Source organism: Manacus candei, unplaced genomic scaffold, assembly GCF_025592945.1.
Source record: "Manacus candei isolate 608988 ecotype Guabito, Panama unplaced genomic scaffold, ASM2559294v1 h1tg000033l, whole genome shotgun sequence".
NCBI classification, from domain to species: Eukaryota; Metazoa; Chordata; class Aves; order Passeriformes; family Pipridae; genus Manacus; species Manacus candei.
The window spans coordinates 9,920,874-9,946,047 of record NW_026138081.1 but is presented as its reverse complement, the minus strand read 5'-3'; the positions used below and the strand labels follow the sequence as shown (position 1 = coordinate 9,946,047).

The 25,174-nt window shown below is 49.0% G+C and overlaps 1 protein-coding gene across 9 annotated transcripts in view; it reads right to left on the bottom strand.

The window, feature by feature from the left end:
- CREB3L1 (cAMP responsive element binding protein 3 like 1) overlaps window positions 1–23,003 on the bottom strand; it is a 45,937-nt gene extending 22,934 nt beyond the window's left edge. For 3 of the 9 annotated variants that reach the window (XM_051791670.1, XM_051791668.1, XM_051791669.1), the window contains exon 1: window positions 22,780–23,003. In XM_051791670.1, the coding sequence (XP_051647630.1) occupies window positions 22,780–22,887 (108 nt within the window). In that variant the 5' untranslated portion in view covers window positions 22,888–23,003. Of the gene's footprint in view, window positions 1–1,007; window positions 3,774–4,162; window positions 5,704–5,846; window positions 6,017–22,779 lie in introns of those variants that run through there. The other 6 variants (XM_051791671.1, XM_051791677.1, XM_051791674.1 and 3 more) reach the window with 4 other exon arrangements.
- Window positions 23,004–25,174: the final 2,171 nt, after the last annotated feature.

Sequence of the window (25,174 nt, the reverse complement as noted above, 5' to 3'; positions counted from 1 at the left end):
GAGAAAAAAAGATCGGTTGGATCAACATAACAGGAAGGCCCCCTGTTGTATTTAATTTCCTCTGGGATTTAACAGCCCCTCTGTGGACCATATGAGGTTGTACTCCAGCCAGATAATGCCTGTGAAATTCGGCTCCCCGATGAAGTTTAAACACTACAGATGGGCTGTTAACAACAAACAATCATTCCACTAATCATTCCAGTAACAGTTAGTAAATCTGGCCAGTTCTGCTGCAGAGCTGGGCTCCTGATACTACAGTGAACCTGCTTCCTTTGAGGCACATCCTCCTTTTCAGAAGTCAAATCACTAACTTTTCCATTTGCTACAACAAAGTATGGGTTGGGCAGGGAGAAAAATGATGGCTGCCAAACACCAGCTGAAAAATTATCCCATTTGTTGGCAGATTGAGGCTTCTGGCTCAGGGAGAGGAAAGAAAAGACAGATAGATTCAAGTGACTGTATTACACAGACAGAACTGTGTAACTTAAATGAACTGGAGAGAGCTCAGCAGAGTCGGACTGGGTCTGTCCCCCCACCCCCTGCCTGGAAAAGCATCTGGGTGGGCAGAAAAGCATTGAAAGCAGTATATTGAAATACCAAGAGCAACAGGGTATGGATGAGAGGGGGAGAGAGCACACAGATCCTAGAGTGGAGACATGAATGCCAGTGAATTCCAGTGTGAGAGCTGAGCTCAGGAAGGAGCCTGGCTCCTAGAGAAGCATGGGGTGCATGCAGTCCTTTCTTTCATCAGTGCTAGGACTGAGGGAGGCGGTGGCCAGAGGACCCCGGATGCCGGAGCCTGTAGGTTCCTGCTCCTACAGGAACGTGTATTTGTTTTACCAGAGCACAGTAGCTCTGTCAACATTCCACTGGCTGTCAGAGGGCTGGGGAGTGAAGTAGGCTTTAGCTGAACAGACCCATGCTTCCAACAAGTGGGGGAGGGAGATGGTGAGCTGCAGCAATCTTGAACATGTCAGTGCCTTTTACCCTCCAACATCATCCCTCACCTGCTCGATTTAAAACCTCAGATGCTCACAGAGCATGCTGGAAGTGGGGGTGGAGTCCCTCCCACGAGCATTCTGCCTGACACGAGGTTTCTCTCCATTTGCTTCCTTCCCACTTGTCCTCTGACTGCCTGGAGTGACAGCCCAACACACCACCATCCGAGGCTTCCCTGGAGGGCAGACACTGCACGTGAAAGTAAGGCAGAAAAGGCATGCTCATGCTAAATCCCAGTGTTGAGGCCCTCCCTGGATGTCTGGGTTGAAGTTTTCTCCACTTGTTTCCATAGCAGATGCGAGTTGGTGGGGTAGCTTGGTAAAATCTACCCATCCATTTCCAAGTTGCCTAGAAGCATTTCTGCACTTAAATCAAGTGACGGAAAACACCTTCCATCCGTGCAGAGCATAACTTCTTCAGAGGGACCTGAGTCAGCAGATGAAACTGGGTTAGACAGTTATCTAAAAACCACTAGAAAAACAGGTTTTGTCCTATCCTACAGCATAGAGGGATAAAGACTTTGGAGTCCTGAGTATTAACCTCAGAGAGCGCCTGTTCATGTAACAGCTGTTCTTTGTCTTGTGTTCTCTAAACAACACAAGCAAATACAGGATATGAACACGGTAGCCTTACGGTAAGGGCGAGAATATAACCACAGAGAAGTGAAGGGATTCAGAGTGCTGGCACACCACAGCATAGCAGAGCCAGGATAAAACAAGAGGCATTCAAATCCTGTATACTGTTGTGACCATCAAAACTAGAACCAGTGTAGCCCTGGAGGAGAAGCAGAGCTGGATGGACAGCTGTGGGGAGAGCTATCTGCAACTCTGCCATGTGCTTCAAATTTCTTTCACGACTGCATTAACAAAGGCAAAGGTGGGAGTAAAGAGAGACGAGAATGCATTTATGCAGTAGCTCCACAGATTATCTTTTAGTGGCATCCCACCCACACTCAGAACAAAGATCTTTCTCGGTCAGTCAACAATCTTTCCATTGTAGGACAAACCTACCTGGAGGGAAGAGGCAGAGATGTGCTTCTGGCTATATTCCTAAACAAAAAACCGGGCTTGTTGGAGGACCTCACTGCTTGGAAGCAAGGATGAAGGCAACACTGTTCTCCAAGAGACATGGGAGTTAGGTCCCCAAGAGACCATTCTCTCCCAAGAGACAGAGACCTACTGCACAGGACAGGGCAAACATAGGTGATAAGCAAAGAATGAAACTTGCAGCTTCCCTGGGCATCCAGAAATGTTGGGGCACCTAACCCTCTCTGGGCTCCTGGGTCATATCCTCCATCACAATTAAATACTGGCAAAGCTTTCTCACCAAAGTAGTCCCATTTCAGTTCTCATCAGTCATACATATACCAATCCAACATCTCTAAACACAGACGGTGGAGAGAAGGATGATAGCCTATGAGACTGGGAATAACTATGGTTATTATCAAAGGGGGCACCAAGGATCCGACACCTTCAAGGAGCAAGAGCACCTATAGCTGACACAGAGCTGAAGATTGCTATTTTACTCAAAGAAGGTGGCAAGAAGCAGAGGAAAGCATAAGCAGGAAGGGTAAAGCAAACAAATATAATGACATGGCTTTGTAGCTGGCTATATCCACAATGGAAACTACAGGACCAGCAGGAAGCTGTCACCACATCCCAGGAAGACTGCTGGGTCTCTGGGTTGGCTCCATTCTCTCCTGAATCCAACAGGTATTGTTAATTTTAGATTTCTTATTAATATAAGACACCTGTGCATGCAACCACATGGTAAGAGGAAAGAGTCCTCTTGTCCAGATTCAACTGTGATGGGCACAGTGAAGAGCAGCCCAGAGTTTATTTTGGATAGATGCCATCAAAGCCACTGCTAATTAGCTCAGTTTGAGCCTGCTAACCCAGAACAAGCAAACTCTGTCCCACCGAGCCTCATTTTGGGAGCTGCACTAATCTGGCAAAACTCAGAGGCTTCAGCCATACTCTTCCTTTGCATGTGTGAGAAAGAAGGCTTCAGGAAACTGCATGTCCCAGGGTGTGGTGTCTCACAGCTGTGCAGATCATGGCAGAGCATGAGCTTCTGAGCGATATACAGAAGTAGGTTTATCACCTGACCAAATGGATAGCAGCTTTATCCTGGCTGGAAGGTCACATGCCAAAGAAGGTGCTGGGTGGCCACCAGCGCTCCCTTCCCATCCAGAGTGGGGCCAGCACAGCTAAAGGCCTTCATGTGCTGCCACAAAATGACACAACCATGCTAGGCTTTGGGGAGACTTTTGCTGACACAATGGCAACAATGATCTCAGCAGACCAGGGAAGGTCCAAGAAAGAGTCCCCAAAACTCAGATGTGAAGGAAGGTGGGATAGACAGACATACAGGAGCAGAGCAGGCTCATCCTCTCACAGCCTCTTTAAGACCTTAACTCTTTGAGAGTGCCTTCCAGCCAGCACCCACTCCTCAGAAGGCTGGTCAAGACATTTGTGACAATGAAGGACTCTGCAACTCTATTGAGATCATCTCGGGCAGATTTTGCGCAGATGGGCCTGGCTTTAGTAAAGAGGACCAGTCAACTGGGAAACTTGACCCTTACCATCCTAGCCCAGAGGGAGTGGGTGTGCAGTGTACTGGGGGAAAACAGCTTCCAGATGGGATACGAAGCTCACAGCATAGTCTCATTTTGCATTATTCTCTCCTGTTATCTCCCCCTCCCTTTCACACCCTCCTTCCTTCTCCTTCTAACTATGCTCCAAAGCCAAGAAATAGCACGGGATATGTTTCCAAAGCTGTATTACCAGTGAGCGGTCAGGGAGGGGGCAGCCAAGGGACAGAAATGCAATGGCGAGGATGTGCTGGATTTCCTGATCCAAGCCTGATTTCTAGCTGCCCGTCCCCCCCCCACAGTTCTAGGAGGATGGGGAGGCAGTGCCCAAAGAGGATTAGCCAGTGTGCACAGGTATGGAGAGGCAATGACCATCACATCTCTAGGCCCAACAGAGAGCCTTAAGCTGTTCTGGTGCCACAGGAGAATCTGCTCAAGCTGAGGCCATTTCAGCTATGGGGAGAGAGTGAGAATCTGTCAGCTGCTGGCTTCTGCTCCCTCCCACTCCGGGTGATCAACATAGGCACTGACTCTTCCAAACATATTTCCACCACATGTTTTCATCCTGACCTCATGCTTAGGGTTGTCTAAATAGCACACTGTATGTGCGTGCGTGCACTTCTCATTTGAACACCCTTTCCTGTTGTACAACAGTTATCTGGGGAGCTAATGTAAGGCATTCAGACATCCAAATGCAAGCTGTACGTTTCTCCCCACCCAGAGCTGGTGTTAGACTTCTGGAGGCCCCAAGCAGAGACTGAGGCACTAACGCTTCTCCCCTGCCTGGGCGTGCATGGAATGCCTTAAGGTGTCACTCCTGTAGCCCAGGGGCACTCTGCATGGATGAGGAGGGGATGATTTCCTCTCCCTGGATCCAGTTCTCTGTAGTCATCCTGGCTGCCTCTGTCCCTCCTTTTCCTTTTCATGCTTCCATCCTTTGACTGTGACTTTTCCTTTCCTACCTCCAGCTGAGTTGTTTGGAGACAGCCTCTCTTCAGGATCAGCCTGGTTCTCACAGCCTTTCTGGTCCCATCACAATGGTCTCACTCCAAAGAGAAAGCAGCGAGGGGCTAATCCAGCTGGGCGGCAGCCCAGGCCCAGGAGACGAAGGGCCTTTGCAGGTTGGAGGTTCTGCTCGTGCTGGCAGGCAGTGAAGATGGGGAGTGGATTCTTCTGAGTTTTCTCTTTTCTTTTTGAAAGTATTTTTCCTCTTTGCTTGCCAAGATAAATCTCCTGTCCCAGCTGTGACATCTGCATTTCCCTTCTCTGCTTTCACTAAGGAATGAAGCCCCCTGCACTCCAGCTGCAGAGCTGAGGTTTTCTTTACATTCCAGGAAAGAAGAGCCCATACACTCCAGACAGTCCTTCTGCTCTCTTTAAAATGCAGAAAATTTTAGACTTTATGAAAGTGAAGTTCTCAACAATGTTAACAAGATTCAGGCAGGATGGACAGATGCTGTGAACACTTCTCCACACACTCCAGTTGGTGCATGTGCACCCCGAGGGGCTCAAGTGAACATCCAACCACCTCTTGGCTCTCTCAGACCCCTCTGGTACCCCTCTATTCTGACCTGTATTGCTCTCTCCCCTCATGTACCAGTGCTCCCTGCTCCTCCATGCCTCGTCTGCCCAGATCCCTGATATGCTTGAACAACTTGTCATTGCCCTGCTACCCCCTTGCTATTCCTGCTTCTCTGTGTGCCATGGCTGAAGCACCAAAGGCCAAACTGTCTGCGGGCACCATTGCCATTTCCCTCCAGCAGCAGGACAGCACTTGGACCAGCAGCACCTCTCAGTCTTTCTGAGACTGTGGCAATGCCCAAGTCACCTGTGATTACTTTCAGCATCACAACCTTGAACTGCATGGTGGACTAAACTGAACCTGATCTAGAACCAGGCCCAGAATTTGCTGCTGTCTGTAGAATCACAGAGTCACAGAATCAGTTAGGTTGGAAACGACCTCCGAGATCATTGAGTCCAACCTATGACCAAACACCATCATGTGTGCACATGTAATCACCACCTCCCTGGGCAGTCCATTCCAATGTCTAATCACTGAAGAAAGTCTTTCTAATGTCTAACCTAAACCTGCAGCTTAAGACTATGTCCTCTCGTTCTCTCACTAGTTGCTTGGGAGAAGAGGCCAACCCCCACCCAGCTACAACCCCCTTTCAGGCAGTTGTAGAGAGCGATAAGCTCTCCCCGGAGTCTCCTCTCATCTCTGCAAGGCTCAGGCACAACTCAGTGTGGAAACCTCCTTCCACCGCGCATCCGTTCCAAGGTCCTGGATTTACAATTTCCAGCGCTAGGCGCCACAAGACATAGGAGGGACCGACGGCGGCTCAAGGCACAATCAGGGGAGGGTGACTGTGGGCGCGGCGCGCAGGGCCCGAGTGCCGCAGCCCCTCACGGGCCGGGCGGTCCGGCCCGGCCCGGCCCCCCCGCGCGCGGGACGGCCGCCGGCGGGTAACGGTCGCCGCGGCGCGCTTCCAACGGCCCGCAGCGGCGGCCGCCCATTGGCCGGCGCCGCCGAGCGGCGGCCAATGGGAGGCGGCTGCCAGCGGCGCGCGGCGGGCGCGAGGAGTGCAGGGTTAGGACGGAGCGGCGCGGGCCGCTCCTTCTCCTGCCGGGATCCTTTGGGAGCGCCCCAGGGAACACCGGCCCGGCCCTTCTGCAGGCACCCTCCGGCACATACGGCTCCCACGGCTTGCTGTAACCTTCCTGGCAAGCAGGAAGGTTTCCTGATTTTTCCCCCTCCTCCCCTACAACCCTGGCAAGGGGGACAAAGCCATCAGCTGGCGGAGCGGGTGATGTTGATAAAAGCATGTGCACAACACAGACCCCTTCGAAATTCCGAGACTGCAGCTGTGTAATAGCTCAGAGTTTACAAGCCTGCAGTTCATTGGGAAGGAACCTTGGGAGGCACCAGCTCAGGAAGAGAGGGCGAGTTAAGTATTTTACTTCAATGTTTTTGCTCCTGAAAGAATAAAAAGAAGGGAGAAAAAGGGGAAGTTGAAATCTGCTAGCCTGTGACTGGGTTTCCCAGCAGCACCAGTGGATGCACTTTGAGTGCTGCTGCAGTCCCCACATCTGGCTCTAGTGTGTTCAGCATAAATAGGATTAGCAGCCGGCATTGGCAGTGGTGATGTGGGAGAGATTGGGAGTGCCCTGCAAGAGGAATGACTGAAGCAAGGCAGAACGCAGGCCGACGTGAATCAAAAGGCAAGTGGCACTGCAGTGTGGCCATGGTGTCGTGGCCATCTGTGTGCCCTCCAATCACCTGCGGGTGCCACAGTGCAGGGCAGGTATGCACGTGCTAGGGCGGAGGGGGAAATGGCAGCCACCCTTTGGCAAAATCGGCTCCACTGGCCTGGAGTGGGAAGCAGCTACAGTACATAGTTTGCCTATTGCATGAGACTTGCTGAATCTGCAGAGACAGGAGCACCCCTCCTCCCGGAGCAGCAGCACCCTGGAGGATAATGAGGAATGCCTCCACTTTTCAGAGTGCTTTTACTGTCTGTATGCTACATGTGCAATGAACATCCCAAATTTCCTTTGGCTTACAACTGCCTTGCAGCTGACTGATTAAAAAAAATTAGAGCAGGATTTAAACCATGCGCAGAAGCGGACACAACCTTCTTGGGATGAAACATTTAGATCAGCTGCTCTTAGCCCTCATTTGGCAGAAGATTTGGGGTGTATTTCTAGGAGTCTGTGAAAGGTAAATAAAAAGTTTGTCCTTCAAGGCTTTTCTTGAACTTGGAGAACTGAAGACACCTGCTTGCTACAGAACAAAGTCGCCTTTATTTCTGAGCCATCATGGTGGCAGCTGGGCTGTGTTCAAACAGAGATGCGTAGGAGCTGTTCTCCATGGGAATGCAGGTACCCCTGGGCAAGCTGGCAGGGGTCTCTTCCTCTTCTTTGCTCCTTCCCAAGCCAAGGTCAGTACAGTTTCCAGGCAGAGACTTCACACAAGCAGTAGCTCCTGGAGAGAGAAGCTGTATTGTCATCTCTGCTCTCTTGGCCAAATTGGTGCTTTGTGTTAACATAGCAGCCTCAGCTGCATTTGCAGCAGGCTCTCAGTGACACTCTAACTCCACACCATGATGGGGGGCTTTCAGCTGCTGGAGTGTCTCGGGGAGGAAGTTCATGTGAACTTTATGTCCATATGTGTGAAAATAGAATCCATCAGTTTTGTGAAGGCCCTATCTGCTATGTTATCCCAATCCACCTTCATCCAGGTGTGCCCTTTGCAGAGCCCAAACACATCCATCCCTTCTCAGTCACCACAGAGGCACAGCAGCAAGAACACAACTGGGTGTCCATAGCCATGCTTGTAGGCGTGCAGCATCCCTGCACAACCTAGGGATGCGTCTCTGGCCCAGCCTTGCAAATCTAGAGGCAAATCTACCCTGGAAAAGCCTACGTGGATTTAATTGTGTGTGGCATGTCTGCCTGAGCAGTTTGTGGAACAATTCTGCTTAATGGTGAGGGATGTGTGATGCAATGAAAGGCAGAAGACAGGGCAAATGAAAGAAAATACTGGTTTACTCTGCATGACTCTCTGTGAACAATCCTGCCATGCTGATGTGAAGCTGGGTCACAGTATCACCAAAAGACATGAAATGCAGAATGAATGTTCAATACAATTGAAAACAAATTAGAGAGGTGCAACTGCTCAAGCTGAGCACCAGTCAGTGGGATGGGAGCGTTTATATTCAATAACAAAAATAAGTTAGAATAAATGCCACTCCACTATTGCCTCCATCTTTCTTGGAAGCTTCTGGCCCTGCCCAGTATGGAGTTGCCAGAGCTGGCAGATCTCTGCTCTTAGACAGCCTGTCAGCCTCATACCATTATGAGCCTTTTTTCTGCATCTTGCACGAAATCAAGAAAGGCACACTGGGAGATAGAGGAAATCTTCTTTGGGAGATAACCACAAAAGGAGGAAAGGTCTGTATTATCTTTACAATCATTTTCATTTGTTTAATTGAAACTGTTTCTCTTCAGTGCTCAAAGAGCAAAATCAGAGATAATTCACATTTTGTCCCCTGGCAGGTCCCTGTAGACCCATAAAGAAAAGCAGGACTTGGAAGAGGAAGATAGTTGTACTCTGTTCAAGTCCAAAAGCTGAGGCATGCAGCTAATACCAAACATTACTGGTGGCTTTCATTCCTTGGGCCTTTGTAAAGGGCAATTACAGAGCAACTAAGTATGGACTAGCTGATTTGTGACTCAAGGATGTGAGGGATTTTCACGCAAAATCTTGAGAGGGCAAGAGCTGGAACTCTCTTCAGTGGCCAGGCTGGGTTTTGCAAGCAGCAGACTGAATGGGGTCCCGCCCCAGGACAGTTTTCAAAGCAATTCGACTTGGAATGCAGATTTCTGACCTGCCGCCAACATCGCAGTGGAAAATCTGTGCCCTGAGCAGTAGATAGGAAATTTAACTTCAGCTTCAATGCTGAGGGTATCATTTTCACCATAGCAGTGGAGCTGCAGAAACCAGAGTCTCTGGAGAATGGGGAAACCCTTCCTAGCCCACAGAGGGCAGTAGCACCTCTAAGACCATTCGTCACTACTGGGGCATCCTGGATTAACACCATCCTGGGGTAGATGTTGGTGTGATGTTGGTGAGCCAGGGGGTCAAAGCCCTTTATTTCCAAAGATGAGGATGGATATCTGACTGGTCAGAGATCAGGCAGTCACTTCAACCACGGGATGAAAATCACTGCTGAAGGAGAAAGGAAGTCTGTGAAAACCCTTTCACAACACCTGGCTCTCGAGCTACGCCCTCTTCAAGCTGGACTTCTTCATGACAAGGCCCAGCAGCCAAGTGCCCTGTAGCTGTTCAGAAGAAGTAGAAATGTGGAGACGCATGGTATCATGCACTCAAGCTTCTGAGAAGAAAAGATCCCAAGTTCCTTTGAAGACAGGAAACCTATTATGCCCTGAATTCCTGCCGTGAAAGTTCCTGTGTCTGAGATCAAGCAGACATCTGCATCCCAGCATTGGAGTGGTGTCTGCAGAAGCTGGTGGTTTTATGAATCCATTTTCTGGATGTCCCTGGAGCAGAACAAGGAAATGATGCACAGTTTCATGGGTTTTAGGGCCTAGAGGAACCAATCTGGTAATCAAATATGGTTCCTTACAGAGCTGAGTGCAGGAGCTGCATTCATGTCTCCTGCTTCAAACTCATCATGTGCAACTGATCTCAGTTTAATGCCTCCAGATAAATCCACTCCTTAAAAAAAACACAACCAAATCAACTAGAAGCTAAATACAGTCACCAAACATATGAGTAATTGCAAAGAGGAACTCTCTAGCTTAAGTGTCCAAAGTGTTTTCTCAGGCTTTTTGCTCTTAGATAAAAAAGTCCTTACTACCAGAGATCTTCGTGAGAACAAATCCAACTCACCTTTTAATTTGTGGAGTGTGGTATGGCATGGCCACCCTGCCAGGTTATTCTACAGACAGCAGAAACAGCATTGGTCATATTGCAGGCAGGGAAAACTTGAGGACTTATTTAATGATGGCAAGTGGTGGTCACGTAACTCCACGTTAGCAGCAGATTCAAAGATTAAATTATCTTTCTGTGTAGTTAATTGCTAGATTTTAACATGATCAATTCCCAGGGGGAAGTGAGTGATTCCTGTGGCAAAAGAAGTTACAGCCCTGCCATGGTAGTCAGTCCAAAGTGGGAGCCTTAGAAAATCAAGATAAAATCTACAGTGGTTTGGCTTCTGGACATCCTTTCAGACATGGCCTTATTTTGTAGGTATATAATCCAGGACCAGAAGCAACAATAACCATCCATCATGTGGATAACATAACAGTGTCCATCATGGTTTTATGTGCAACAAAAGAGAAGCATCAGTGAGAACGTCCCTTTCTGTCCCTTAACCCCAACACTAAGTGAATTTTCCCAAGTATGGTGTTTTCCATATAGACGAAACCCTTCACAAGTGCCCAGTGTGTCTCCCAGCACAGATGCAGCCAGCCCTCTGTTCCTGCCTGGATGCTTATAGCAGCAGGCATTCTCATGCCAACCTCTTCCCTCATGCCTCTGCTTCCTGATTCTCCCCTGCTGTGCTCCTCTTTTGCTGCCTTCTTGTCTCTTCTCTCTGAAATGGTGCACACATTTGGCTTGCCTTCATTGTGTGATAAATCTCACCCTGCATCTTGGGTTCATTTTCTGAAAGTTTTGAATGGTGTCTTGGAAATGCTGTTGGACAATAGGAGCTCTTTGAACCCTGGCCAGCTGGACGGGACTCCTTGCGTTGCAGCTGACATGCAGGCTTTGGCGGTCTTTCTCGACTCTCTCCTCTCTTCTCTTTTCTTTACAGCATTTGAATTGTCCTCAAACTTCATTTTTTGAGTGGGCAGTGCATTTCTGAATATTTTCATCATTATATTATTATTAATTGTGGTCATGACTATTTCTCCTTCTGCTGGCACTCCTGGGTGTATCTCTCCTCTCTCACTTAATATCTTGGGTAAGACTACCTTGGCCACAACCCACTCAAGCAGTGACTCAGAATCCCTGGCCCACTCCCAGCAGAGATGCAAGAGTTTTGCCAATTGGTTTAAAATGAGGCCATCGTTTTCCAGAGCTACTCTTGCACTCAGCAGAGCTGAGTCGGGTGGAAAAGCTCAGCTCTGTGGTTCCAGGGAGTCCATCGCTGGTGGACAGGCATTCCCTGGGGTATTATGAAAGCAGAGCCCTGCTCCCTTTGGGTGCTCCCTCTGGGTGCAACTTCTGAGCCAGGCAGTAGGATTGTCTGCTGAAAATAATTTTGCTCCCTAGGGATCACTGCACTCAACTTCCCCATTCCCAAGCCTGTGGAGGAAACAAAGCTAAGGGAGGCATGTGGGCATGATGTGAGGGAGAGAAATGGCATAGTCTGAAGCAGGCCCCTCGTATCTCTGGATTTGAGATTTGCTTGCAGCAGTGGTACACTGTAGAGAAACCCCATCTTCATCCTCCAAGTATCTCAGTTTTTCCCAGCCATACAGGAGCTTGGGAATTGTCCTGATTCTAAAGGCAGGAGGGGACCTACAGCTCAACTGTTTGCACCTCCACACATTGAGTTTATGTAGTGATGAAGGCTGCTTTACGACTGAGTACCTCCTGTAGCTTAAAGACCTTCAAACAGTGTACTCTTATAGAGGTGGACATGCAAACCTTCATTTCATGTGCTGGGAAGGACTCAAGAAAAAAAGAGATGGCTGGTCTCGGTGAGGCATGGCTGTCTCCCACAGATCATAGAGAGAACCCGAGTCTGAATTCTTCCCACTAGACTGCACTACCTCCTGGAAATGGCACACAGTGATAGAGGGAAGGGGACCACAGGCCTTCCACCATGAAGAGTGGGCATATGGCAGCGTCAGATCATGTCCCTCCCATGTGCTGAGAAGCCCACCTGCTTCACAGGGTAGCTGAGAGTCCTGGTGCTCTTTAGTGCTGGCAATTGCAAGGGAGAGAGACTATCTGTTGCTTTTTACTCACATCTACCAATGGGAGGAATAGGTCTTGGGTCAAATAAATTTCTCTTTCTTCCTGTTCTGCTGCAAGGCCCAGTAGGGCAGGGAAGCCCACAAGCATCCAGGAATGGCAGTTCTGCCAGCCCTCTCTGTGCTGGTGTTGAAGGCTGAGCAGACTCCTGAGCTCAGCTGCAGCAGCCTAAGCAGTAGGCAGAGGTGTCACCCTCTCTCCAGCTGCAGCATGGTGCAAAGCACAGCTGGTTGCCTGTGTGGAGCTGCCTCTCCCTGGCTGGCAGGCTGGCTGCAGCTGGCCTCCGCTCCTGCCGGCGGGGTGGCATTGCTGCTTCTGCTTGAGGAATGCAAACCGCTCTTGAGGATCGGCCAGGAAAAGTCCACAAATAGCAACAGGAAATCAAAATGCCCGCTCCAGACATGCACTAGATACGAGGCCATCCAGCACAAGGAGAAAAATCAAATGCTGGACAATGGAGATTACATCATGCTGTGGATAAACCTGTGAGCCTGTCCAACTGGGGCCATGCCAACAGGTCCAGATGGCTCAGAAATGCTAACTGCATAGCTACCTCTCTCTTGTCTTCACTTTTTCTTTCCTCTTTCTCTCCCTGTTCTCCATCCCTTCTGGCCTCCTTCCCTCTTCCCTTTCCCAAAATAAAAAAAAAAAAAATCCTCTGACAACTCTATGTAATTCAGTTTCATCAAATGTCAGAAAGGCATCTGAGACCGGTGGATGGGAAACTGGTCAGGACACGGGTCTCTGTCACTTACTTGTAGATATCGAGGCTGTGACCTCATCACGCTATGTAGCTGCGGGGCTTGACACAGTAACGTATGCCTTCATCTCACCTGGGACTTCAGCTCCTGGCCACAAAGGAGGAGGCTGCCAGGGCTGCTCCCCTGGAGCCTGAAGCATGTAGGAAAATTAAGAAATCAGCATTGCTTCTGCTCTGCTGCAACTCACACCCCAGCTGCTTGCAGCTGCCACTGACTGCTCGCTGTGGCTGCAGTTACAAGGGGAGTTCTGCTGTCCTCACTAGCAGCCTCTACCTACCACCCTGGTGCTAATTAGTGACAAAGAAAGGAGCACAGCACCCTCTGTTCTGTCCCCAGCATTCACCAGAGCAGCATGTGCTGCTACTTAGCTCTCTCCCAGAATGATAAAAACAGGACTCAAAGACATGTAAGGAAAAACTGAAAAGTGTGTGCTTTGCCAGGTCTGAAAAAGGGCTGCAGGCCATTTACTCATTACTTACTGCTAATCCAGCTGCTGGACTGCTGCCAACTATATTTGACAAAACCTGAAGAGCAGGAGAAGCATCAGAGAATGGAAAAGCAACCTCTGTATCACTCTTCCCAATGGATGATGATGATCCTAACTTTACAACAAGTCTGGCAGACTTACTGCGAGGAAAAGGCACCTCCAAAGAAAGGGAAAGTACAAAACGATGCTCTGAGAAGCAGGAGGGATGACAGGGGTCTTGAACGCCCTGCTGGGGACTGATAAAGCCACGACACTCTGGTATTTTTAGCTTGTTACCTCCTTCTCATTTACAAGCCAGGGGAGACATAGTCTTGGAGGCCTGGGAACTCAGCCCAGGCCTGACCATGCAGCAGTTTTGGGCAGAAATGTAACAGAGTGCTCTCAGCAAGTTGCATCAAACCCAGGGAGAAGTTAGGTTTTGTGACTGAGCCAGGATCTGGTTGTGCAGTGGAGGATGAGGTATGAGTACAGCCCATTCACTGGATTTATATAAAGCACAAATTGTTTGGTTTTCAGTAAGGCCCAAAGAGGTCAGGCCAGCGACAGCATGGGCCAAGTACTTTAGTTTAAATCCTAATGCTGACCAACACAGTCACTCAGACTGACACAGAAAGATTACCCTGGATTAGCTTGAAGTATCTGAGGTCAAAATCAGACACATGCAGTCCACAGGGACAAGGAACAGGAGAGGGGTGAAGGATAGCTGGGAGATCAGTGTAGAATAGATCAGCCAAACTGAAAATGTTGCTAATATCATGTATAGCTACAAAGAGACTCTAACCAGGGAAGTAAGGTAATAGCTCCTTTGAACTTTTCCTGGAAGATATTTACTAGCGAAACCCCATCCCGGTCTAACTTTTCATTGATCTGCTTCACCTATTGATGACACTGCCCCATGTCAGTAAGAACATGTAGTTTTTTATAGCAAGCAAAAGCTGTATCGCTGGAAGTGATGCCCTGAGGATCACACACTAAGTAACTGGCAGAGCCAGGACTACGATACAGTTCTCCCATTCCTGACAACCTCACTGCATTACTGATCATAAAGAGAGAAAAAAACACAACAAAAACAAACCCAACGTCATTCAACTGGTAATTCAGCATTTGTGGCTCAACAGCACCTCGTCAGCTCTCAGAATTTGCCACATTTGCCGGGAAAGAAGAGCCAGATTTCCAGAACTCCCCAGGCAAAGAGCTCCCAGATCGAAAGACTGAAAAGTCTTTGAAAGAAACCTTCCATCAACAGTCTTTACAAATGTCAGAGCTGGTTTCCTCCTCCCTGAGCTGCCTGGCTTGCAGTTCCTCCCCAGGGCAGCAGTGAGCTCAGCCAAAAGCACTTGCCCAGCTCCTTCCTTCAACTGTCATGAGTTTACTGGACTAATTTAACATTAAGCTGTCATGACATGCAAAAATTAACTACTGAGGCTCTGGACCTGGGTCCTCTTTGTCATCCTGGTCTCCCTCTGCCTCAGCTACCTCTTCTAGGGGGGAAAGCTCTTCTCACAGTGAGAGGACTGCAAATATTGCAGACACAGGAGCAGGTTCTCATGGTAGACTCCCTGCACCTTGAACAGCAGAGATGTGTTATTTTTGATCTGCAGTGCTTCCCTCTGGACGTGTCCTGCCATCAAGAGGAGAAGCCATGACACTGGCGGGGAGCTCAGCACAGGGGAAGTTGTTTGGACATCAGAGAAAGCTCACCTGCAGGAGGGATGCTGACAATCCAATATGACTGTCCAAAAACAATGTCGTATCCAGCTCCCTCCTCTGTAAAATGCTTGATGCCAGGCCCAAGCCGTAGTTCTCCTCCAGCCTTCCAAGGGAGCCCTGACATTCCAGTTGCAGGGGAACTCCTGACACAGATTGCTGAGCTGAAGGTGTTATGTTTTGCATCTATTCTAGGAAAAATGCTAACTGCATTTTGAGCAGGCTTTGCTAATCGGGTCAGCCAGACTGACCTAAGCAAACATTTTTCCTAATCAAGACAAAGTCACAGTGTAAAGAAGCCAAAAGAAACTTTTCTGAGGTAGTCAGGGGTAAGTTTCCTCTGGAATAGGATGGACCATGATCGTAACGAATGACCTCACATAAGCCATCACCTTTGAGTGCTAGAGATGGTACTAATTACTCCAGTCCTGTTTTAAATTACATACTAATTTCAGGGAGAATAGCCTTGCACAGTACTGTACAGGGAATTTTTGCAGTCTTAGAAAATGATAAGATAAAAGAGGACAAGAAATATAGGAGTGAAACAGTGTGTGGATATGTGCAGTTCCAACCTTCATGAGACCTTGTTCTGGCTAAACAACATGTCAAGATCAGTGTCAAGCATCTATCACTTGGACACTAACCAAACCAGAGCAGCTCCTCACGATTTCAAAGGCAGAAAGCCCTGGAAGCATTTAAGAAAATAAGAGTAAAGGAGATACGCAAAGAAAGAGAAAAGAAGATGGGTAAAGAAGTCAGAAAGGGGGTGGGTGAGAGGATAAGGCTGGAGTGTTCAGGTCAGTTCAAGGAACTACAGGAAATGAAAACTTTAAATAGTGTGACCCTACAGGAAAGCAGAAAAAATTTTTTTCTTGAGCAGCTGGGAATAAGTTAGATAGTTGTAAACACTGTATGGCAGACATGGGAAGCAACTGGGTTGAAAGACACAGCCTGTCTTTCAGTATGATACCTGCAGTCCCTTGCCACTCCGGTCATGCCCTTGGCTCTTCCCAACCTTTCAGCTATTTCTGCTCTGAGGGACGTTGCAAAACATTCAGGCACCAACCCAAGAAAATACCTAACATCTTACAACACAAGTTGAGCTCCAAAGACAGGAAAAAGTAAGAGAAGGGCTTCGTGCAAGCACCCACCCTGTCCTAATGCCAGCTTGAAAACTGGATTTGTAATTTCAGTCAGAGGATACCAAACATTGCAAGCACAAGAAGTCACCTGCTGCAGCGGGACAGAGACAGTGCCAGCACAGGGCTCAGCCGAGAAACATGGCTTTGGTTCCACCTTTATTATCAGTCCTCATCTCCCATGTGGAGACATGAAGTCTCAGCACTTCAGATGTGTAAAGAGAATACAGACCCCAGCAGAAAACGGGAATTGGTGAGGTTAGTAATCCCAGGACTGAGATTGGCTTGGAAGTGAGGACTAACACACTTGGCTCCTCCAATAGACACTTCTCCTGAAGAACAATGCTGGCCACAAGGTTGCCTGTGAAGTGTAGGTGACTGCACTTGACCTTGCAGCACATGCCTGGAATTTCCCTGGGAAATCTCCCAGCCAACGAGACAGCTTTCGGCCATTTCTTAGGCACAGCTTCATTGCTGGTGCCTTATCTGCTTCCCTGTAACTCTGCAGCAAGGAGAGTCACCAACTGGCTTTTGGGAACCATCTGGTTTCTTGCAGTGGACTGCACAACAGTACAAGGACACACAGGCTTTAGTGGGTTGACTCATCCCTTCCTTGGAATGCATTGGTACAAGTTGGTCTCAAGAATCATATCTTTGTATCAAGCACAACCCTGTCTGTGGTTGTGAGAAGAGGACCTGCCATGTGGACAAAGACAACTCCGGAGAGTTAAGCCTCTTTCTTTGCTTCCTTTAACACTGAGAATTCTTTAAATAGGAAACAAGTAATTACCAAATGCTAATTAAATACTACAGTCTTAAAACCTACAGGGAAGTACTGACAAAAAAAGGAGCAAGCACGGGAGTAGATCTTTCTCAGTGGAAATATAGGAGTGTGTCACAGAGGTGTCAGCCTGGCTTTATTTTGAACAGTGCAGCTACACCTGTGACTATGAAATCCCTACTTCTAAATTCCCCTTTAATGGCTGCTTTAGAAAGACGCTCTTCTTTCCCAGTTTCCTTCTCTATACCAGAGACAGCTCTATTGCAGGCTTCAGCAAGACCAGTGCAGCACCAGATGGGACCAGCACAGCATGGGATGGGACCAGTGCAGTACCAGATGAGCTCCCAGGCAGCAGAAGACATTTTGCATTGATGAACCCAATACATCTCATGGGATTCAGAAGCCACACACCCACCATGCTTAGGCATTTGTACTGGTACAGGAGGAGGTTCAATGGGTTTTCTCAGAGGTTTTCTGCAGTCTCATCTGTACGAATGAGGCCTCAGGTTTCCTCCTCTCTGAAAGGGGTGGTGGCACTGAATGGCTGCCAGGGGATGGGGATCACTTGGCAGACATGGTCTGAGCAATACAGCATCTCCCAGCTGGTGCTGCTGACACCCTTCCTCAGTGGGAGTGGACTGTATGCACAGATGTACTTCCACCTCCTGCCAAATGCTCCCTTTGTTTACCCTCCAAGCACTTCACCAAAGTCCTTCCTGTTTCTCCCCACTAAGACTGATGGCTCTGGCTCCACTGTTTAACCCTGTTTTGGACACATACCTTCCTGCAGTCCTGCTCTGAGTTGCAACCTCCTGGCTCTGGCCTACCAGCACAGTCAAAGGGTTCTCCCACTTTGGCTGAGCGTGTAGAACAGTGGATTCCAGCACATGCAGGCAGTTGTCCAATAGATGAATGTTTTATTTTGGAAGACTATCTCAATATTTATCATTTTCCTGGCAGGTAGGACACATGAATGATCCACAGTCTCTGAAGACAGTATTGACCTAGTCTTCCAAATGAAATTCAAGTCTCTCCCTCTCTTCATTACCAAAATGGAAACATGTTTACTGGTGGTGACCCTGCGGTGATGATGCTCAGAGACCCATGGACTGCTATGTACAGTTCTGGTTTCATCCTACTGCTAGCAATTCTGCAGGCATAAGTCCCACCACGAGACAGTAAGGAACAGCAGGACATGAAGTGGAGGAACCACAAGATGGATCCAAAGAGACTAATGAAATAGGAAGATCTAGGAACTATTATATTAGGATTCATCTCCATCAGGCCAGGTCTGATGGCCCCACCAAATCTCTCTGTATCCATGCTCCAGATCCTCCAGGAATCTAACTGACAAGTTCCAAGCAAAATTTAAAGAAAACAGCCTTTCCATTCCCAGAACTTGGCTAACTAACCACAGGTGTGTTACTGAATAAATTTTACAAGGCATAGGAATAGAGGGCCAAAATGCTTGCTGCATGTGTCCCCATGACAGACTACCATCAGTTCCAGAGACCTAGCCTTCCATTACAGCAGAGCTACCATGTCTAGCAACTGGAAGGGCTAAGAAGTGGGTGATCAAATCTGCCTGAGTTCTTCGTCCTCAGCGTGCACCGAGATGGTGAGAAGGAGTATACAGAGCATGAAACTCACTCAGACCAAAGGTCAGTCCAAGACCTAAGCACCACTTAAGCGCTATTTATGTCCCTGTAGTAGTCATAAGAGGAATAGAAGTGTGTACAGGCTTCTTATAAGAGTGACAATCATCCATGGTGAAATATCCTCTCTTCATCTTCAGGGGAAGATCCCCTTATGAGTTGCACCAGCACTGCTCTCAGCCTGCTCACTACGTACAGTCCTGCCACTATCCTTTCTGCAGGCTGGGTAATATTGAAGGAAAGAGCATACAGTAAGCACAACACCCAGTTTGCACTCAAGGAGCAAACCCACAGAGACAAGCAGTTCTTCTATTCTGCTGTCCCCCCATAGGCTCCAGAAAATGCCACTTGTCACACTGCCTGGTCATATAGGATAACACAGTGAAAGAGCATGTTACTGTGCATTCCCCAGAGGTAGTGGGTTAGCACTCCTCAGACAGCCTGAACTGCCATTCTGCAGCTTCTAACAGTGGAGACCTCAGCTAGCATGCAGGCTATTTTCTTGTCTTGATGTCTTTCTTTTAGAAGGAGGTAAAGTATATGCTTCGAAAAGCATAGAGTCAAAATAAAGCTGTGTTTACATAAATATCTAAAGTCATCTTTGAAGGTGTTTTTTGTACTATAAAACACAGAAACAGAGGGAAGAAACAAACCCACTGGGGTACTGGGTTAAAAAGAAACACGTGACTCCTGTTTGGCTGCTTTATTCTGGCTTCATTCTGACACTAGAGTGCCACAAACCTAGTGAAGCACAGTGGTGAATCTGACTCAAAAGATTAAGTCTTTTGAAGAGTTTCACAGCACTGATAGGAGCTGAAAGAGAAAGTAAGAGCTCTCTGAGTGCAGGTGTAATAGACTGTAAGCGAATAGATGGGTGTTCTCAGAAATTACCAGAAACGCTGGACTGGGCAGGACACAAACAGGTGAAACTAATAAACAGGCACTGCATGCAGGATTAGCTTCATATGGTAGGTCCTTCTGGTAGAAAAAGATGAGCAAAGTTCCCTAAGTTCAAGAGCAGTATGTGGCCTCCTGAGCAAAAGGAGACTGACAGTGCTATTAGCCATCCTATTTAAGTCTGGCTAGCAGAAGCTTAAATGAAGAAAGACATTTTGTGTTCCTTGGAGATTTCCCTTCCAATTACCAAGCAGACACCACTCTCCTCAAGATTTAAAAAAAAACAAAAAACAAACCCCATCATATAATCATAACCTCATGCATGTTGGGTGGGAGCTCAACTTCCTCACCAGTGCAGGTAGGCTTCTGCTAGGTCCTCCTGGAGCTGCCTCTCCTCCAGCTAACAAGTTCAACTCCTTCAGCCACTCCTCACAGGAGAAGTTCTCCAGCCCCCAGTTATCTTTGTGACAATCCCCTTTATACACTCGGCTTTATCAATGTCTTTCTGGTACCAGTCAGTCCAAAACCAGACACTGTATTTCAGATACAGTTTTATGATTGTCAAGAAAAGAGGGATAATCACTTCCCTCTGTCTATCTACCACTGCCCTCCTGCTCCCAGCTGCCTTTGCTATCAGGGCACAGCAGTGCCCCATGACCTCTGGCGGGTCAGTACACCCATCCATCCCAAAGGCAGGAGTTGGGATTTGTCGTTGCTGAATTTCATGAGGTTTCTGCAACCTATTCCTACAAATTGGATAGGTCTCTCTGAAGCAGCCCCCACACTTATTCATTTTTTTTTTCTGTTGCAAGCACACAGACCTTTTTGAAGATACATCTACAGATGTGCCTTCATTAATTCTTTGTCACAACTTTAGATGAACAATACAGAGAACCATTTTTTAGAGACCAAGATGACTCATTAGGAGTGCCAAGACTGACGAAAGAGGAGTAGTTTAGAGACATGTAATTCCTTCTGAAGAGGAGCACAGCCTCTGCAGTAATATTCATCCATCTTTTCTTTCTGCTTCCTTTCTGAACAGAGGAAATCATCCTCAGGAAAAGTTTCACAATTTATGGCCAAAAGTCCTGGCCTGCTTTAAGAGAAATGTCTACTGAACAATATATAGAAAAGTTTGCCCATCATTGAAGCAAAGGCACTGGTTACTTTGTGGGCTATTGTGCAGTGATGCTTTGCACAGTTCTATGTAAAAAGAACTTCTCCACACATCTCAAGATCCCAAGAGATTTGCTGGATTTAGTAAGAAAATCTAAGTGTATTCCTTCCCCCACCCCCACCCCGTTGTCATGCAGAGTGAGAACAAAGAGGGCGATGTATTATGTTTTGGCTCTTGTATCACCAACAGATTTGGTAGGTGAGAAGTGGCTACAGAATCTCTTATATTTATCATCTGCAGCAAGTTCAGCTTGACTCTTGCACTCCAGCAGAACTTTGTGGTGCTGGCAGTTGGAAAAAAAAATCCACACACACACAAAAAAAAAAAATTAAAAAAAATCCATTCTACTGTCAGCTGAGCACAACGATGTCTGAGTCACTGCAATGTAGTTAAGGAGAAGACAAGGGCAAGCTACTTCCAGAAGCAGCTCTCCAAGCAGAAAGGCTATTTAAATGAGGCAGGACAGACCCAGCCTGCCCACGGCCACCACACACTTTAAACACACTGTCCTGGCAGGTGGCACCAGATGGCACTCTTACACAAAACCTTCTTTTTCACAGGGTCTGCTTGCAGGCAGAAGTTGTGTTTAACTATAAAGAGGTACCACCTATACTGGTTAGAGGTTCCCTGACTTCTGACTGCAGCCCATGTTACAGCTGGGTAAAAGGGCTGGTGCCAATACACACTATTTTCATTTCAATAAGGGAATAAATGGTCTTGGCATAAAGCACTTCTTATCAGCATAGCTTCATGCACACTGGATGTATATGCAAATAGGGAAAGCACAAGACTCCTAATGAGAGGTCTCTCAGATATAAGAAGGCAAGGCCTCGCGGTGCGAGCGAGCACTCAGTCTTAGGATGATGTGCCATTGGAAGGTCTGCCTGAACACATCAGGACTCTGCTGCGTCCCGTAGAGCCCAATGGAGTCAGTCCTTGAGGCAGAATGGTATCTTGGAAATTAGGAGCTGGCGAGATTTCTGAGAGATGGAGCTGCCTACATAATCTCTTTCCCAGACCCAGTGTGCCTCTGCTCACCAAGTGCAGTGCATTTAACATTTATGCAAATTTACATCTCTACCGTCTCCTTCACAAAGGAGGCAGCAAAAAAGGTTTTAGATATTTTTTTGCGTAGGAAAGCAGGAGTAGATTCATCAGTGGATTCATCCTCTCCCTGTCCTCTGTTCCTATTGCAAGGAGTCCCCACAGTGCTACACTGGGAATGTGGGAGGTGCCAGTATTGTGACAGGGGAGTTACAAGCCATAGCTCAGATCTCTCTGTCCAGGGCAGGCACAGTCCCACGGCTGCAGCCGCTGAGAGGCCAGTGGAATCCCTGCATGCCCAGGATGATGCCTTCCCTCTAAACCACCTCCAGGGTGGGGCCCTTGCCCCTTCTGCCTCAGTGCTGAGTGCTGCCTGGCAGAGGGGCTGTAGGATCCGCAGCACAAACTCCCACAGAAAGCTCGGGCTGTGCAGCGAAGAGCCTGTGCACGCTGCTCAGGGAGAGCCGCTGGACTGAGGACTTGCCTGACTCTTGGGAGAGGCTGGACGGTTTCCCTAGAGGTGAACAATGCCCCTTTGGTTTCTTGAGACTGGCAACACATTTTCCTCCCAAGTCACTCTTCCCTCTCACCCTTCTCTCCAAAGTAAATCAGCCCAGCCTTAACGCCAAGCAGGAGATGCTTCATCTCCCAAATGTCACTCTGAGGAAAAGTTACAGGCAAAGAAGAGCAGAGGCGCTGAGCTCAAAGCTCTCCCGACGGCACCCGGCCGTGCCTCCGGTGCTGCCCGAGCCGACCCAAGGCAGGTTGTACACGCTCCGCCTGGCACCGCAAGCTTCTCCCCAGCCATTAGGCTCAAAAACCCGCAGTGTAGAAGAAAAAATGGGATTCCCCAGTGGGGTCTCCCCGGGCGAACGGGGTCCAGGGGGGCACTCGGGTACCTGCAGCCCCGGACCCCCCGCACCCAGGGCCAGGACCCCGGGGCAGGCGGGGCGAGCCCGGCGGCATGTCTCGTCCCCGGTGCCGGGACCGGCCCGCCGGGGCGGGGGTGCTGCCGGCGGTCCCTTACCACATTGCTGAGGAAGTCCGCCTCGCTGAAGTCGCTGAAGTCGAGGAAGCCGGTGCCGGCGGCGGGGAAGAGCCGCTCGGCAGGGAAGGGCTCCAGGATACTGTCCATGGTGCCCGCGGCGCGGGGGCTCGGCCGCCCCCCGCGCTCGGCCGCCCGGGCTCACTGCGGCCGCACGGTCCCGCCCGCCCCCCGGCGGCGGCGGCCCATGGGCGGCGGGCGCGGGGCAGCGACCCGCCAGCCGGGACGGGAGCGGAGCGGCGAGCGGTGCCGCTCGGGGCGGCTGTCAGTGCCCCGCTGCCGAGGGGCCGGCCGCGGCCCGCCCCTGCCGCGCTCCGGGAGCCGCCGGGGCGGGACTTCCCTCGCAGACACCCCCCGAGGCAGCGCCCCCGCCTCCCGGGCAGCCCCGCACCGCCGGGGGAGGCGAAGCCCGCGGCTTCCTGGAGCTCTTCGGTGTGCCCGCGTCCCTCCCGGGACGGCGTAGGGACCCGAGGGCGCTGCTGGTCCCTGGCAGAGCCGTGTCACTTTGAGGAACTGAACAAACCCTCCTTTCAGCAGCCGGCCGGCCGCTCCTCTGCATCCCTCGGGGAGCAGCGCCGGGAAGGATGGGCATTCCGCGGGGTCGGGGCCCGAAAGGCAGCCTGCAGGGAGGTCTCCTTGCCTCCGCTCCCCTTAGCGGGCTTGCGGGTAGTCCTGTCTGTAGCAGCCCATGTGGCTGCTCTGTAATTAAAGTTGGGCACCATTAAAGAGCTTCAGGAAGATTATATGGTTTCAGATAAATAGGATTATGGATCCCTGTCCTCTCTGATCATTACTCCAACCAACACTCAGGAAAACCACTTATAATAATCCTTTTGAAGAAGCCCTGATGTTTTATTAATCTCTCCCTATGTTCATGGCCCCAAAGAGAATGGACTGGAGTTCCAGCTCCCAGCAGAGGCTTTTCTTGGTCACAGTCATATGGAGAAAAAAAACCAAACACACTTGTGCATCTCTCCAGGAGAAAACCGGTCTGAAAGTTGCCAGCAGTGAGGGTCCTGGTAGAGAAGTGCTGATTTGAGGCTGGCTGGAGCCTGGGCTTGAACCAGACACTGGGTTTTCATCCATCCAGGCTCTTCCTCCACATTCCCCATAAATGTCAAGACTAACAGCACAACCCAAGGTGCTCCTTGGCTACTCATTGCACAAGCAGCTGCATCCTGCACACAAAAGTCTTTATACTTGCACACACAATGGGCTCTTTCAGTTACATTTACTTTTACCTTATGTTTCAGTCAAGTGTAAAGAGCCTTTGGGTAAAAGGTCAGAGACATAAATTCAGCCAGGATGGAGTTGTGCTGAGAAAATAATGCTGTTCCTCCTTCCTTAATGGTAAAGAAACCTCTTTGTCAGTGTGGATGCCAGTGGGTTTAAAGGGCAGAACACAAAAACCTTTGCCACTGTAATACAAGGAGAAGAAATATGTCCCAGACCCTTCAGCAAGAACCAAACCCATCTCCAAGGAAGAGGAATGATGTCTTTCCTTTAACATCCCAGTCAGCAGGGTTCTCAGCTGCAAGGGGTAGAGAGACAAAGCCCTGCCATAGCAATGGAGTGACAGCCCAGGGTCATGGAGCATGGGCAGAGCCACAGCAGGTGCAGCTTCACCTCCCACCACTAACCAAACACAGATATTGCTTCTTGAGCTGCAAGGACTCACTGGTAAAACCAAGAGTTTCTGGTTCAGAGCCTTGACCAAGCTAACACAAGGAAGCCTCTTCTCAGGACGCTTCCTCAGCCTGTATTTATCCTCAGGCTGAGGAAGCTCAGACCATGTCAGCGAGAGTTTGCACAGCATGGGTGGCAGTGTCATCAGAAAAGGTCAAGCAAAGTAAACCTCACTTGTTTGTCTGTGCTCTGAAGGGAAAATGCTTTGGCACATTCAGACAGGGATTGTGAAATCCATTCTGAAGATTAAAACGAAACCCTGCTTCTATTCAATACTTTTAGTACCGAGCATAACTGCCCAGATGCAGCACCTCTGCCTATCACTGCTGCACCTCTGCAGGCAAGGAAGAATCATAATGAATCTCCCATTTTCCTATTGCTCTGGAAAGCTGCTCTGTCCCATCTTGGAGAGCTCTGACAGGGACCCACATCCCTAGCACTTTTGTAGGGCTTTGAAACAGACACTGCCCATGTCAGACACGAGTGCAGTTCATTAAAGGCAATGCAAATGTTACCTTGGTAGTCAGAGAGTGTTGCTGCTGACCCCCTGGAGCCAAAAGCGAGAGGTATTTCTGCAGGCAAGCAGTTTTGTGCTCGAGAAGAGACCTGGGGACAGATAAACTGTTGATGGGTGAGGGGAGGTGATCACAATTCAGAAAAACTCAGACACGCTGCTGCAGCTGGCTGTGAG